We start from the raw sequence: 13,437 nt of genomic DNA on the forward strand, positions 1-13,437 counted from the left end.
TGGAGTCCTGGGAGACACAGAAGTGACACAGTGCAAAGACTCTATGTGGCTGATTTGGGCAAATAGGTTTGCTCATTTTAGGCCTCTGACGCAGAGCTAGGGAATCGCTGGGTGCTCAGTGGCAAAGCTGGATGCAAAATTCCCAATGCCCCTCACCCCTCTTGGGTGCAGGTCCCAGAGAGAATGGGCCCTATGGCCCAGCCCTGGAGGGGCTTCAGGGACTTGACTCTCACTTCCTTGTCTTTGTTGGGAAGTGGGGTAATGGTGGGGGTGGGGGTCTGGAAGCCGGGGGGCTTCTGTTGGAGGTGGGCCAGGCTCTGCTGACTGTTCAAGGGCTGCCCACGCCCACTTTCCCATCCCGGAAACCTCCATTGTCCCAACTGCCTCTGGGTGCCGGGTGCTGCTGGCCTTGGCTGGCAGTGTCACTGGAGGCCGCGGCCCCCCGGAGTGGCAGTTCCGCCTAGGGGGTGGGGCAGGGCGGGGTAGAGTCGCCTGCTACCCGGTGCTGTCCCGGGCACACAGGCCCCAGCACGACACGGACTTTCAGCAGAACTGCGCTATTCACGCAGCATAAAGGGTCCAGAGCAAGGGAAGCGAGCCTGTCCTGGTCAGACCCAGGATCGCAGGGTGGTGGCTCCACACACCCAGTCAGCACTGCCCGAGGGCTGCGTCCCTCCCCAGGGCAGGGGCCCTGCCACCAGGCCCTCCTGCAGGCTCAGCGGCCGGGGGAAGGTCTGGGCGGCCCCTGCAGATGGAAACAGCCTGAGGCGCCGAGGCCGGAGGGGGTGGCCCAGGGGCCCTGACCTCCCTGCCGGGGTTTCAGGGGAGGCAGCCAGTCCCCGCAGGTGGCCTTCGCCCCAGCTGTATTCCTTGGCCCCTCTTAGGGCCAGGGGACGCGCGGACACGTGTCCCCTGCGCCCTGTCCCGGCCCCGCGCTCCCGGCCGCTGGCGGAGGCACAAGCCGTGGGCCCTGGGGGCGAGGTCTCCCGCCCGTGGTGGTGGGGCCCACCGCCGCGGTCCCTTTAAGGCGGGCACCGCCCCTCGGGCCGGGGGCGGAGTCTCGGCGGGGCCCGCCCCCAGGCGCGCGGGCGGCGCTTTGAACCGGGCGCCGGGGACCGGGTGCGCGGGGCCATGGCGGCCGAGGCGCGCGTGTCGCGCTGGTACTTCGGGGGCCTGGCGTCCTGCGGGGCCGCCTGCTGCACGCACCCGCTGGACCTGCTCAAGGTGAGCGCGCGGCCCGGGCGCCGGGGCCGGAGGCCGAGACCCTCCCGCGGCGCCGCCGGCCCGCACCCCGCTCCCAGCGCCCCGGGCCGCGGCCGAGCTCCGCCTGGGAGGCCGGGTCGAGCCGGGCTGGGCCCGCGCGGGGCGAGGGGGCCGGGGGCGCTCGGGGCGGCCCGGGGGGGTTTGCTCTCCGGGCCATCGGGGGCCTCGCGCGACCCCCGAGCCCATTAGGGCGACCCCAAGTCCAGGGGGCCGCCCCGGGCCTGCGGGCTCCCGGCCTGGGGGCGGCCCTGCGGGAGGGGCAGGCACGCGCCCCCCTCTTTAAAAAATAAAAAAGTGCGGGTGCGGGGGGAGGGGGTTACGGGGGTGCGACCGAGGCTGTGCGTGACCCCGCGGCCGAGGCGCCGAGGGAGAAGCCAGGGCCTGCGGCCAAGAGGGCGCCGAGCACCGGGGCGGCCGGCCCTTGGCACCCGGCCTGGGGTGGGCGGCCGGCCTCGCTGCCCTGTGCCCGGACTCGCCCGGGAGGTCTGGCCCGGCCCCAGGCCGCCTCCCGCCCCGGGGCCTTCCTGTGCTGACACCCGGACTGGAGCCCGGCCAGGTGCGTCCCCTGGCCCAGGGGCCCTTCATCTCCGCACTTGTCCCTAAGGGACACCGCCACCCAGGGAGGGCAGGACCGGCGAGGGGTGGGGGGCGTGCCGGGGGCAGAGCCGGGCCGGCGCCTTTGGGTTTGGGGGAAGGGGAAACCCCGCGTCTGCGGTTCTTTCTTTCCCCGCGGGCCGGAAGCCCACCTGGGCCCTGCACCCCAGGGGGCCGGGAGGCTCGGGCTGGGTCCTCACAGCGACCTCTGGGCAGCCGCCGCCGTGACCTTGAGGCACTTGCTCTTGTCCATTGTTCGAGGCTCCTTGGAGCGTCCCGCCCATCACCTGCAGGACCTGCAAGATGATCTTTTTGCTGCCAGGTTCTGCCTGGAGAGATGCCAGCCCCGGGGGATGAAGTGGGGGGCCTTGCTGCCCTGTGGGCCTGGACTGTGGCCCCCTTCACGTGGCCGCCCAGCCTCCAGGGCCGTTTGCACACCAGCCCCCAGCCCCCACCACAGCGGGCTGGCGGCTGCAGGGGGTGGACTGGCCGTGTCCGCTCCCTCCAGGCTGGGCCCTAGGAGGAGGGCACCGAGGCACTGAGCCCCTTGGCCACCATGGCACCCGGGAGGGACCGAGGAGGCCAGCTGGGGTCCCAGGCCTGGCTGTCGCCCACTGACCTCTGGCCTCCTGCGGGTCATCCCCTGCCAGTGGTACCCGGACCTGGCCCAGCAGCTTTCCTGCCTGCAGTGCTCGAGCTGGCAGGAGTGGGTTTGTGGGTACCCCTGCCAAGGCTCCCTGCCCCCCCGGGAACCCCCCATCTCCGAGTCTCCCAGGCTTCTGCACATTCTTGGGTCCCGGGTTTCGTCCTCTTTGTCTCTCTTGAGAGGCCAGTCGTGGTTATAAAGTGGGGTTCTGGGGTCTCCTGGCCGGGCTCACATCTCACAGCCCCCCTCCAGCACCACACCACCCAGCCTCTGTGTCGTCCCCTGTGAATGGGGGCCCCCAAGCTAGCATGCAGTGTGCAGCAGGCCTGGGGGGCTCGCCTACCCTTCCCCATGTTGGCTGAGGGGCTCCCGGCTGTAAAGTTCTCCATCTCCAAACAGGGGTCACAATTGCATCTAGCACCTGGAGTCACCTGGGGAAGCAGTGGGTTCTGGGAAAGGGCTCCAAGCAGTGCTGGCCTGGGGTGGGGGGCCTGGGGGCTCTGGGCTGACCGGGGTGACCCCTGCCCTCAGGTGCACCTGCAGACGCAGCAGGAGGTGAAGCTGCGCATGATGGGCATGGCACTGCAGGTGGTGCGCACCAACGGCGTCCTGGCGCTCTACAACGGCCTCAGTGCCTCTCTCTGCAGACAGGTACAGGGGACTTGAGGGGTGGCGGGTTGTGGTGGGGGGCTTGGGGGGCTCGGGAGGTGGCATCCCTGCCCAGCCTCCTGGGCCTCTGACACCCCCATCCCACATCCCACCCGCCCGCCTTCCTCCTGGGAGCGGGCTTCCCACTGCCCTCCTCAGCCTTCACTGGACCTGTCCGTTAGGGGTGCCCCTAGATCCCGCACCCTAGCAGGTGGAAGGAGCCGGCACTACCCAGACCCGGGCCGAAGCCCGTCCTGCCACCCGGGCACTGCATGGGCGTACGAGCTGCTTCCGAGGAAGGAGTAGCAAATTCCAGGCTCACCTTGTAGATGGGGAAACCAAGGCCCAGGGGGAGCAGGGGGCTCTGGGTTCAGGCCTTGCTGAGGGGACGGCGTAGTGCACCTGGCAGGTTGGGGTGAGGAGCTGCCCCCTCCGCCTGCCCACTGAGTCTCCCCGCCCCCAGATGACCTACTCCCTGACGCGCTTCGCCATCTACGAGACCGTGCGCGACCGCCTGGCCGGGGGCAGCTCGGGGGCCCTGCCCTTCTATAAGAAGGTGCTGCTGGGCGCTGTCGGCGGTGAGTGGCTGGCCTGGTGGCCGGGTTGGGGGGCCCTGATGGCCACTGCGAGCCTCACGGTCCGGCATTGGTGTTTGTGTGGCCTCAGGTTTCACTGGTGGCTTTGTGGGGACCCCCGCGGACATGATCAACGTCAGGTCAGTGTGCTCTGTCCCCCAATGGGGCTGGGGCTGGCCTGGACAGGGCTTGGGGTCACGGGTGTGTTGGGATTGGAGCAGACTGCTCCGTGCTCCTGGGGTTTACCTCGGGGGCTCATCGTGGACCCCGGAATCCTGTGCAGTATGGGGGGGAGCCCCAGGACCCAGCGGGAGTGCAGCTCTGCCTTCTGGAGTCTGGGGTGTCTCCCTGTCCCCTGGGCCCCCATTCCCCACCGCACCCCCTGAGCTGCTGGCTCTGTCCCAGGATGCAGAACGACATGAAGCTGCCCCCGAGCCAGCGGCGCAAGTGAGTAGTGGGGGCCCCACACTCGGGAGGGGCTGGGGGTCGGGCGGCGGGGGGCTACAGGAATTCCCGCCCCCGTGGAACTGGGTGGGGGCCAGGGCGGGGGGCGTCCCGGCCGGCAGACAGGAGAGGTGCCCACATTCTCCACTCTCCTCTCGGTGCCAAGTTCCCGTGGCTTTTGGCGTTTAAATGGGCCACGGGCTGGGGGCTGGGGGCTGGGGGCTTTCCCTTGGTGATAAAGGCTCATCCCTTGGGAGGTCTAAGACCCGGTTTTGAAACTCACGCTCTCTGGAGGACTCTGCCCGTTAAGCGTTTGCTGCTTGCCTGAGATGCGGTAACCGCAGTGCCACTCGCCAGAATAAAACGCTCAGGCGGAGGGGTGCCGGGTTGGAGGTGACCCCTTCCAGCCCATGCTCCGCAGGCCGACCCCTGGGCAGTCCCGGGCCAGGCCCCCCACGGCAGCCCTCATCCTAAAACCAGGCTGCGGGGCCTCCCCGGAACCACGTGGGGTGGGCTCACGGACACACAGTGCCCCCAGGAGCCTTGCGGCCTGGACAGGGACCAGCCTGGGGCACCATGGGGAGGTGGGACCTGCACCCACTGTGACCCTGAGCAAACTGGGGGCTGTGCGGGGCTGTCCCCCACGCCCGGTAACAGCTGCCCCCAGCCGGCCTCAGAGCCCACAGCCCCCGGGGGTTGGTGCTCCGTGCTTCCCCGTGGACTTGGGCCCTTTAGCCTCATGACAGCCCTGAGGGCGGAGAGACCCTGGTCTGTTGTCCGTGGGCCCCTCGACGCTTTCAGATGGGGAGTTGGGGTCAGGTTTGCACCTCACGGGGGCTGCTCTGTGCCCCCCAGCTATGCCCACGCCCTGGACGGCCTGTACCGGGTGGCCCGAGAAGGTGAGAGGTGCAGGTCCTGCCTGCGGGGGCCCTGGATGGGGTGGGGGGCCCAGTCAGTGCCTGACACCCCCTTCCTCCTGCAGAGGGTCTGAAAAAGCTCTTCTCCGGCGCCAGCATGGCATCCAGCCGGGGGGCCCTGGTCACTGTGGGGCAGGTAGGTGCAGGGGTGGGGAGGGGGGCAGCGGCATGTGCACCTGGCTGGGCCCCGCCCTCCTGGGCCCCGCCCCAGCGTCTCACCTGAGCCGCCCAGGTGTGGAGGGATTGCCCATGAAGCACAGGGTGGGGCTTGGTCCCTGACTCCTTCTGTCCCCGCAGCTGTCCTGCTACGACCAGGCCAAGCAACTGGTTCTCAGCACAGGGTACCTCTCTGACAATATCTTGGCTCACCTTATCGCTAGCTTCATCGCCGTGAGTGCCTTGCATGGGGACCCAGGGCGCCTGGGGTGAGGAGGGCATGGGGCGGCAGGAGGCTTTGGGCAGGCCATGAGCTGCCCTTGGGGCTGCAGCGGGCCTGGGGCAGTGGGGAGGGGCTTGTGGCCCGGGCATCCCCCTGCTGCCCCTGGTCCCCAGGCCTCGGGACCGTCCTGAGGGAGCCCCGAGGTGCCCGCCCGCAGCAGGTGGTGACAAGCCTGCCCCCAGGGTGGATGTGCCACGTTCCTGTGCCAGCCCCTGGACGTGCTGAAGACGCGGCTGATGAACGCCAAGGGGGAGTATCGGGTGAGTGGGGGGCACGGGCAGGGCACCCCGCCTGGCCACCCCGGGCATCTCTCCCACGCAGCCTCGACCCTTGTCCCCAGCCGCCCTCGCCCATCTCTGGCCCCGGGAGGCTCTGGGGCTGGGCAGCTCTTCTCTGACTGCTCTGTTGGGTTTTCCGCAGGGCGTCGTGCACTGTGCCGTGGAGACGGCGAAGCTCGGCCCGCTGGCCTTTTACAAGGTTGGGGTGCAGGAGGGTTTGGGGGGTGCAGGCAGGGGGGCAGGGGCCACGCTCATTGCACGCCTTGCTCCCCGCCTCGCCCAGGGCCTTTTTCCTGCCGGCCTCCGCCTCGTGCCCCACACTGTGCTGACCTTCGTGTTTCTGGAACAGCTCCGCAAACACTTTGGCCTCCGGGTGCCGTCCTGACCTGGCCTGGAGGGTCCCGTGGCCCGGTGGCCCCCCCCTTCCAGCGGCAGCCCTGCCTCCTGTCCCCACGGGGACCCCCGAGCCCCCCAGCAGGGGCTGGCCTTGGCAACCTTCGCCCTGAGCGTCGCCTCCCCCCTCCTGCCTCTGAGCCAGTGGGAAGCCCCCTCCCCCTGTGCCCAGACTCTCCGGGGTGCACAGCAGCCCCCACGGCTCCTGTGGAGGCTTACTGAGGGCGTGTGGGTCTGTGGGGCACCCACCAGCTTGGGGAGCAGCTCCTCTCCAGCGGAGTCCTGTCCACCCGCCCCTCTCAGGAGCTGCCCGTGGTCTCCCCATCACCCCCAGCCCGGGGCTGCCCTGGGCCCACAGCGCTGACTTCCAGCAGCTTCCGACTCGGAGTTGTGTGGCACGTGGGGGTGTGGGACCAGTGCCTTTGTGGGTTCTCTGAGGTGACCGGACCCCACCTCTCCACCGTCGGCCGTCTCGCTCCTGGGGGGAGAACAAATAACGCAGCCGCAGCAGAAAGGATCCGGCCCGTCTTCCAACCCCGCCTGCCCCAGCCCTGCCTCGTGCATTGATTGGTTTTGCCAAAACTCTGTCAGAAAGTCTGCTGCCGTCCTCAGGGACTGGGGGGCCGGGGTGCGCCAGGGGCAGGCATGCTGGGGTGCTTCTTGGGGCACCTCCTGGTGTTGCTGGTGACCAGCCAGCTAATAAACGGTGGTGGACAGCCCTGCGTCCCGTTGTCACGCGTGGGAAGGAGCCGCGCCCGGTGGGGTGCAGGAGCCGGGGAGGGCGTGGGGTGGGCCACGGCCCCCCAAGGGCAGGGTGACTGGGCTGGGGGCTGAGACCCTGTGGTCATCCCACTTCCAGTAGGTACTTGCTACCGCCAGGCCCCCGGGGTTGGGAGTTCTAGGCAGGGCTGACTGCAGGGGTCCCCTCCCCTGGGGTGGGGGGCTGGGGAGACCCCCCTTCTCCGGAGTTGATCGGTGGGCGAACAGCCAGGGGCACTGGGGCTGCCCGGATCCCCCTGCCCTCCCCAGGGAAGACCTGCTGGCAGCTCACTGGACACGGACACCTCAGCGGCCCCACCCCACTTCCGGAGCAGGGAGACTGTTCTAGAGCCTTCCAGGCATCTGTGACAAGTAGGATGTGGGGTGTGGTGATGGTCGCGCAGCTTTGTGAATTCACTGAAAACCACCAGTACTGAGAAAGCTGCTATGGAAGAGAAAACGCCCCCGTCCGCCCCCCAGCTGGTTTCTGCTCACCCTGCCCGCCCGGGGGTCGTCTGGGCGCAGAGCCCATTGCTTACACGTAAACGCTGGGGCAGGGTCGGGGCAGATGTCCCAGACTTAGTGCGGCTGGTGGCGCTTTACCGAGGAGACGGGTGAGCGAGTCTCCCAGGCCCCAGGCGGGCACGCACCTCCCTGGCAGTCCCCTTGCCAGCCCCAGCGTCCTGCACGCCCCTGGCCTCTTCTCTGCCCTTTCCTGTCGTGTTCCCCGAAGCCCGGGCTTGGCCTGTCCTCCACCCTGTCAGAACTCGGACCCCCTGTCCCACCAGCCCAGTTGGTGGGGGCTGCCTGGTTCCCGCAGCGTTCGGGGTGGGTGACGTATTCTGGAAGGTGCAGCAGGAGCCCAGCGCTGGCTGGGGTCTGTCCCCGGGGCCTGCAGACGTGGCCCTGACGCTGCCGGAGAGTTTGGGGGTCCCCCACGGCACGGAACGCCCAGGTCAGAATCACCCACAGAGGCCGCGGGGATGCGCGCCGAGGACTAGACCAGCAGCGGCTTCTCGGCCCCGGGCAGCACCCACAGGTCCCAGAGCCGGGCCACAGGGCCACCGTCTCAGAGCTGCCTTTTTTGTTGAGCGGCGTTATTCCCACACCTACAGCTGCTTTGATTTGGGCCTCGGAATGGCCTGATCCTACATGTGAATGTGCCCGGGGCACCCTCCCAGCCAGCTCCCCACTGGCACAATGCACTGGCCGCTGGGAGAAGTGCCCAGTCTGGTTTGGCGGGGACAGGCCTGGACATGACGCACCGTGGGGCAAGGGGCAGAGGACGGGTGGGTGGGCATGGGGAGGGCCGCTGGGCAAAGGCCATCCCCGCAGATGTCGTGGCTGCCTGGGAGGAGCGCCTGGGCGAAAGGGGCAGCAAGACCCGGCTGGGGCAGGTCAGGGAGCCCCCACCTCCCAGGGAGCCGGTGGTCAAAACCAGTTTGAGAGACGGCTGAAGGGGCAGCCCCAGCGTCCGGTCCTGGGGGTGCACAGGCCACGTGCCCCGGGAAAGCGGGGCAGGGGGTGCCTTCCTACTTGGGCGCACGGGCGGCTCCCAGGCCTGCCCGGGAGGGGTGTTTCGTTAGACAACCACGTCTCTCTATCTGAAAGATAAGTTTCAACCAGGGTCCCAAGACCCTCCAGTGGGGAAAGAAGGGTCCTTTCAACAAACAGGGACGACTCACGGGCACAAGGGTGACGTGGGCACCTCCCTCCGTAAACAAAAGTCAGCTCAAAATGAATCAGAGGCTGAAATGTAAGAGCCGAAACTAAAACTCCTGGAAGAGCACAAGGGCAAATTTTCATGATCTCAGATTTGGCAGCAGGTTCTCATGTGACACCAAGAGCCCAGCAACCAAGGAAACATAGCATTTGGGACCTCATCAAAATTAGACACTTGGGATTTTCAAAGGACACCATCAAGAAAATGAAAAAAAAACCTACAAAATGGGAGAAAATATTTGCAAATCTTTTATCTGGAACATATAAAGAACTCTTACAATTCAACAATAAAAAAGACAGATGGCAATTTATGAAACGGGCAAAGGACTTGGATAGCTGTTTCTCCCCGGAAGATGCACACGAGGCCAAGGGTCAAATGAGAGGCTGTTTGGCATCATGAGCCATCAGGGAAATGCAAGTGAAAACCACAGCGAGGTGCCACTGCACGCCCACCAGGCTGGCTAAGATGAAAAAGACAGATAATAGCAAGTGTTGGTGAGGAGCCCCCTGTGCTGTTGGTGGAGTGGAAATGGTGCAGCCACCTTGGAAAACAGTGCAGCAGTTCCTTGAAATATTAAACATAGAGTTCCCATTTGACCCAGCAATCCCGCTCCTAGGCATAAACCCAACAGAAATGGAAAATGTCCATGTGCCAGTTTGAATGTGTTATGTCCCCCAAACGCCATTGTCTCTGATGTAATCTCGTGCGGGCAGACATTATCAGGGTTGATCAGATTGTAATTCTTTGAGTGCTTCTATGGAATGTGCCCCACCCAGCTGAGGGTGATGACTCTGATGAGATGTTCCCATGGAGGCGTGGCCCCGCCCATTCGGGGTGGGCCTTGATCGGTGGAGCCATATAAATGAGCTGACTCAGAGAGAGGGAACTCAGTGCAGCTGTGAGTGACGTTTTGAAGAGGAGCAAGCTTGCTAGAGAGGAACCTGGGAAAAAGCCATTTTGAAACCAGAACTTGGAGCAGATGCCAGCCACGTGCCTTCCCAGCTAACAGAGATTTTCCGGACGCCATTGGCCATCCTCCAGTGAAGGTACCCGATTACTGATGTGTTACCTTGGACACTTTATGGCCTTAAGACTGTAACTGTGTAACCAAATAAACCCCCTTTTATAAAAGCCAATCCGTCTCTGGTGTTTTGCATTCTGCAGCATTAGCAAACTAGAACAATCCACAAGAAGGCTTTGCTTGCATGTTTATAGCAGCATAATTATAGTAGCTGGGAATGGATAAATAAAATGAGGTCCACCTGGACAATGGAATATTATTGGGCCATAAGAAGGGGTGAAGTTTGATTCCTGCTGCACCATGGACGAGCCCCAAGAACATTATGTTGAGTGAAATGAGCCAGATGCAAAAGGCCGCGTGGTATGTGACTGCATTTATGTGAAGTGCCCAGAACAGGGAAATCCATAGAGAGAGAGCAGAAGGCTGGGAGTGGAGGGGAGTGGGCAGTAACTGCTAATGTTAGGGGGTTTTTCTCTAATGTTCTCAAATTGATTGTGTCGATGGTTGCATAAGTCTGTGAATATATAAAAACCACTGAAGTGTACAGTTTAATCCAGTGGATTATATAGGATGTGAATTATATCTCAATAAAACTGCTGATTAAAAAAAAAAAAACTCAAGCAATACAGAAAAAGTAGAAAGGAAGGAGTGAAGCAATAAAAGCTTCCCCCACAATAACGCGTAATGGGCTCAGGGTTTCTGCTTGGGGTGGGGAGGGGAATGCACACTGAACAGAACTGATTCTGCAGCACTGCGGGCTTGGGAGCGGCCAAGATGGAAAACTGCGTGTTGCATGTATGTTTCCATGATTTAAAAAAAAGGGAGACACTAAAGAAGAGGCAATGACAATTAAATGCAATGCATGATCCTGGGCTACATCTAATAATGGCGGAGAAAAATGCCCAAAAGGACATTATAGGAACATAAGGAAAAATCAGAATATGGACTGTAAGGTGGTTTAATAAGTGAGTATCCTTGTTCTCAGGAAAAATACATGCAAGTATTAAGACTTCAAAGAAAATGATACCTACAGTGTACTCTCCAGAATATAGATAGATAAAAAGGCAGACAGGCAGACAATGGATAGATAGAGATGACAGTGCAGCAAATGTGGCAAACTGTGTCTGGGTGAGGCGTATGCTGGAGTTCTCTGTATGGGTTTTGTACTATTTTCACAACTGTCTTGTAAGTTGGAAATTATTTCAAAATAAAAAGTTAAAAAAAAAACAAAAAACAGAAACCCCTCCCTCCACAACCACCTGCTCCCACAGCCTGAACTCGGGGAGTGGCTGTCAAGAAAGAAAAAAACAGAAAGAAAAACAGTTAAAATGGGATGATAGGATATGTGATATTTATAATTTCACGTAAAAAACATTACATATAAAACTTAAAATAGCTTTCTTAGAAGGAAGATCCGCACATTCAACTGTGACAAGAGAATTCAGTGAAAGAGGAACGTGAACTGAGCAAGGCTGGCACCGTGCCCACTGGGAGACTCTGTGCCCACCCCATGGAAGGCCGCCGTCTGGGGCCGGGATGGGCGCCGCCTGGAATGAGCCCCCGGCGGCCTGCGAGCCCTCAGGTGAGGGGCATCCAGAGGGAGCCCTGGCCGGGCGGCGGGGGCCACGGGTGCTGCAGGCGTGAGCTTGCCCTGGCGGTATTTTCCCCACATTACTTGGATTTGACAGAAGAAAAGAGAAGCAGAAGTGAGGGGAAAGGAAACTGATTTTCCAACAAGTCTTTGGAAGGTCCCAAAAGATGATGGAGACACTAAGAAATGCCATGAGGATGTCTTCCTTCTTCCGAGTCCTGTCGAGGGGAAGATGGATCCCTGCTCCCGGGGTCGGGCGGTCGTGCTCTAGGGTGGGCATCGCCAGGTCTAACACTGTCCCCGAGGAGCCTGGGCTCAGGCTCTCAGAAGGCGGCCCTTGCTCTCGGCCTCCCCCCGCCGTGTCCCCGGCCACCTCTCCCTGAGTCCCGGGGCCGCTGCGTCCCAGGAGGCCGCGGCTGGGATCGGCTCTGGGGCCCGGCCCTTCGCCCGGCTCCCCAGGCACCCTCCATCCTTGGGTGTTTGCTTTCCAAGGAAGGCCCCGGGCTGCCCTGGAACCCCTGCTGGGCTGGGCACAGGGTCAACTGTCCTTGTCTTTTATCTGGTGGCATCGACTGGAGCCCCCGAGGCCGGCCCGGGTCCCCGCACACCCCGGGAGCAGCCCTGCCGCCCTGCCTCGGTGCCCAAGTAGCTCCTGGACCTTGAATCTCGGTTGAGCAACCAGGCTGGGCTCAGGGTCCATTGTTACCTCACTCTTGTTTTTGTTTTTCTCTTTTCTGGAATGAGGTGTGCTCCTTTCCTGCAAATTTGCTCCCTTGTTTTCAGGGCGTTGCTCCCGTTCCACCTTTGCACACGTGTTCTGCCTCCTGTGAAGTCCTCCGTCATCAGAAACACCTTCTCCTGGACGGCCCTGGCTCTCCGCACCGGCTCGCTGGTCCCTAGTCGCCGCCATCTTTGTCCTTTCCTCTGCACTCGGCAGGACGACGTCAGCGTCTCCTCGCTGGTGCCTTCACCTGCAGCGGCTTCCGGGCCGCGCTCGCCCTTGCCAGTTTACCTGAAGGTCCGCGAGTGGCAGGGCTGCCCGCTCCCAGCCGCCCGGGCCGCCCCTGCTCCCCGCCTCGCCACCTCCTTTCCCCGCTGCCCGACCTCCGCCCCGCGCGCCTGTTCAGCTAGGCCGTTCCCCTGGGCGCCCGGGACACCCAGCGCCAGTCCTCGCCCGAGCGCTCCCCAGATTGGCCGTCTGGCCTGTCCGTCGCAGGCCCTGGCCCCCCTTTGCCCCTCTCTTTGTTTTCCTCCTGTTCGGGAGGTCCCCGCGGCTGCGGCCATCCCCCAGGCCTTGTCCTGCCTGCCCGGCGTCCAGCCCTCCCCGGGCTTCCAGGCGGTGAAATGCCCCTCTCCTCTGCGTCTGGGGAGGCCACTGCCCAAGCGCGAGCCCCCGCCCTGCCCTCCCATCCCACCCCAGGACGCGCTCGGGGCCTGGAGCCGTCCCTGCCACGCTCGGGGCCCAGGCTCTGTGTCTGCGTCTCCCTGGAGGGTGGAGCTGAGCGAGGGGACACTGCCCGGGGAGCAGTCTCGGGGGTGTGGGGCCCGGCCCCCGAGTGGCAGGGGAGCCCACTGGCTGGACACAGCAGGCTGGCATCCTCCAGCCCCACAAAGGGCCGACCGCTGGCCATCCGACGTCAGCACCAGGCAGAGGCCACCTGCCCCTCCAGCCCACCAGTCACTGTCCCTCAAGGTGCTCCAGCTGGACCTGGGCCCAAGGTGACCTGAGCCATGACCACCGGGGGGGTGGGGGACAAGCACAGCCCGAAGAGGCAGCCCCCCGTGAAGGAACGCAGTCTCTGCGAGGTGCGTCTGAATCAGTTTTTCCATTACGCGTGGGGAAAGACCTATAGACAAATCAGCACAAACATGAACAACAAAATGTTTGCAAAGTATGTGACAAAAAGTTCCTAATATCACTCTTAGAAATTGCTAAGAAAAGAACAGCCTGACAAAAAAATGGGCTAAGATTATCCTTCTACGGATCATTGACTCTGCATTAATCAGGAGTCCTTTGATTTCGGGGGACAGAAACTCAGCTCAAACCGACTCACCCAAAAGGAAATGCACTGGCTCACATTCCTGGAAAGGCTGGGTGTGTGTCTTCAGGTACAGCTGGGTCCAGCTGCTCGAGCGATGTCTTATC

The 13,437-nt window shown here is 63.0% G+C and overlaps 1 protein-coding gene across 6 annotated transcripts; it reads left to right on the forward strand.

Annotated features, from left to right (window-relative positions):
* The first annotated feature begins 1,075 nt into the window (after positions 1 to 1,075).
* Positions 1,076 to 6,920, forward strand: SLC25A10 (solute carrier family 25 member 10). Of its 6 annotated transcripts, none has more exons than XM_037810721.1 (11): positions 1,076 to 1,224; positions 3,035 to 3,154; positions 3,615 to 3,729; positions 3,818 to 3,866; positions 4,132 to 4,173; positions 5,026 to 5,069; positions 5,153 to 5,223; positions 5,385 to 5,477; positions 5,709 to 5,786; positions 5,947 to 6,003; positions 6,088 to 6,920. In XM_037810721.1, exons 1-11 carry the CDS (start codon positions 1,132 to 1,134, stop codon positions 6,187 to 6,189), a joined length of 864 nt encoding a protein of 287 aa, XP_037666649.1. In that variant the 5' UTR covers positions 1,076 to 1,131; the 3' UTR covers positions 6,190 to 6,920. The 6 variants fall into 6 exon arrangements, 5 of the variants coding, with proteins under 5 accessions (XP_037666649.1, XP_037666650.1, XP_037666648.1 ...); XM_037810722.1 differs by lacking the exon at positions 1,076 to 1,224 and adding an exon at positions 1,394 to 2,563 and having other exon boundaries at positions 6,154 to 6,920; XM_037810720.1 differs by lacking the exon at positions 1,076 to 1,224 and adding an exon at positions 1,554 to 2,563.
* Positions 6,921 to 13,437: the final 6,517 nt, after the last annotated feature.

Source organism: Choloepus didactylus, chromosome 18 (assembly GCF_015220235.1).
Source record: "Choloepus didactylus isolate mChoDid1 chromosome 18, mChoDid1.pri, whole genome shotgun sequence".
Taxonomy (NCBI): domain Eukaryota; kingdom Metazoa; phylum Chordata; class Mammalia; order Pilosa; family Megalonychidae; genus Choloepus; species Choloepus didactylus.